Source organism: Apodemus sylvaticus, chromosome 6, assembly GCF_947179515.1.
Source record: "Apodemus sylvaticus chromosome 6, mApoSyl1.1, whole genome shotgun sequence".
Lineage (NCBI taxonomy): Eukaryota > Metazoa > Chordata > Mammalia > Rodentia > Muridae > Apodemus > Apodemus sylvaticus.
The window spans coordinates 8,823,517-8,824,746 of NC_067477.1; the positions used below are offsets into that span (position 1 = coordinate 8,823,517).

Consider the following 1,230-nt stretch of genomic DNA (forward strand, 5'->3'; position numbering starts at 1 on the left):
TAAGAGCCCAGCTCATCCTAAATATTCTTCTGGAATACACAGAGTTATAAAAATGCACATAGGACTTGGGAAACCATTCTGCCTACACTTCATAACTGTGGGTTCATTTCGTGCAAACATTCCCAGGTTTTTCTACCTAGGCTTACACAGTATGAATCCTACAACTTCCTGTTTATCTGTAATTTGACCTCCAGACAGTACCAGAAAAGTGTTTCTTATTGTATTCTCCACGTGGTCTAAAAATCACAAGATAAACTTCTGTCGCTAGGAGGACAAACTGGAAACCTTGTCCAGTGCTTCCTTTTATCCTCTCAGGAACCTCCCCCAATGCAAAGCAGCCCTCAGGCTCAGGCTGAAAGCCCAGGCGTTGCTGAGGAGCCCCATCCTCTTCTCATTGAGCCTCCATCAGAGCATGACTGTCCTGGTGCTGCTCCTCTGCCTGCTGACCTTTCCAAGCTGTAAGTGTTCAGGGTCTCAGAAGAGGGACTCAGACATGTCTGCTAGCAGATGTATGACTAATTGTGATGTTGCTTGTCCCCAGGTGTCCTGTCCCAGGTGCAGCTGAAGGAGTCAGGACCTGGCCTGGTGCAGCCCTCACAGACCCTGTCCATCACATGCACTGTCTCTGGGTTCTCATTAACCAGAGATCACGTACACTGGGTTCGCCAGCCTCCAGGAAAGGGTCTGGAGTGGATGGGAGCAATGTGGTATGGTGGAGGCACAGGTTATAATTCAGCTCTCAAATCCCGACTGAGTATCAGCAGGGACACCACCAAGAGCCAAGTTTTCTTAAAACTGAACAGTCTGCAAACTGATGACACAGCCATGTACTTCTGTGCCAGAGACACAGTGAGGGAAGTCCAGTGTGAACCTGCACAAAAACCTCTCTGCAGTGATGTTCAGGACCAGCAGAGGGCAGTAGCCACCAACAAGGAAATTCCAGGATCATTTCAGAATCTAGGAAGTTCTGGCCTATGCTGAATGAACACTGTTTTAATGTTAAGGATGTGGACCATTCTTCTAGCCATGGTAATTCTCTAGAACCTACTGTTTAGTGTCATGTACTATTAACCTTCTGGTTTGTGCACACACTGGAAGAATTTTTAAATGATTATATAATATAACAATATTTAATGAGAACAAGTTTTGAGCTAGTATTTATCAATAAAACTCAGTGAAACATTGTATGGGTAAGGACAGCCAGGGAGATTTGGTCATAAATTGTTTCTC

At 45.3% G+C, this 1,230-nt stretch overlaps 1 gene segment (V, D, J or C); it reads left to right on the forward strand.

Annotated features, from left to right (window-relative positions):
• Positions 1-366: 366 nt before the first annotated feature.
• LOC127686869 (Ig heavy chain V region PJ14-like) lies at positions 367-996 on the forward strand. The segment is given in 2 exon segments: positions 367-458; positions 542-996. Coding segments are annotated over 2 exon segments (486 nt in total).
• The last annotated feature ends 234 nt before the right edge of the window (positions 997-1,230 follow it).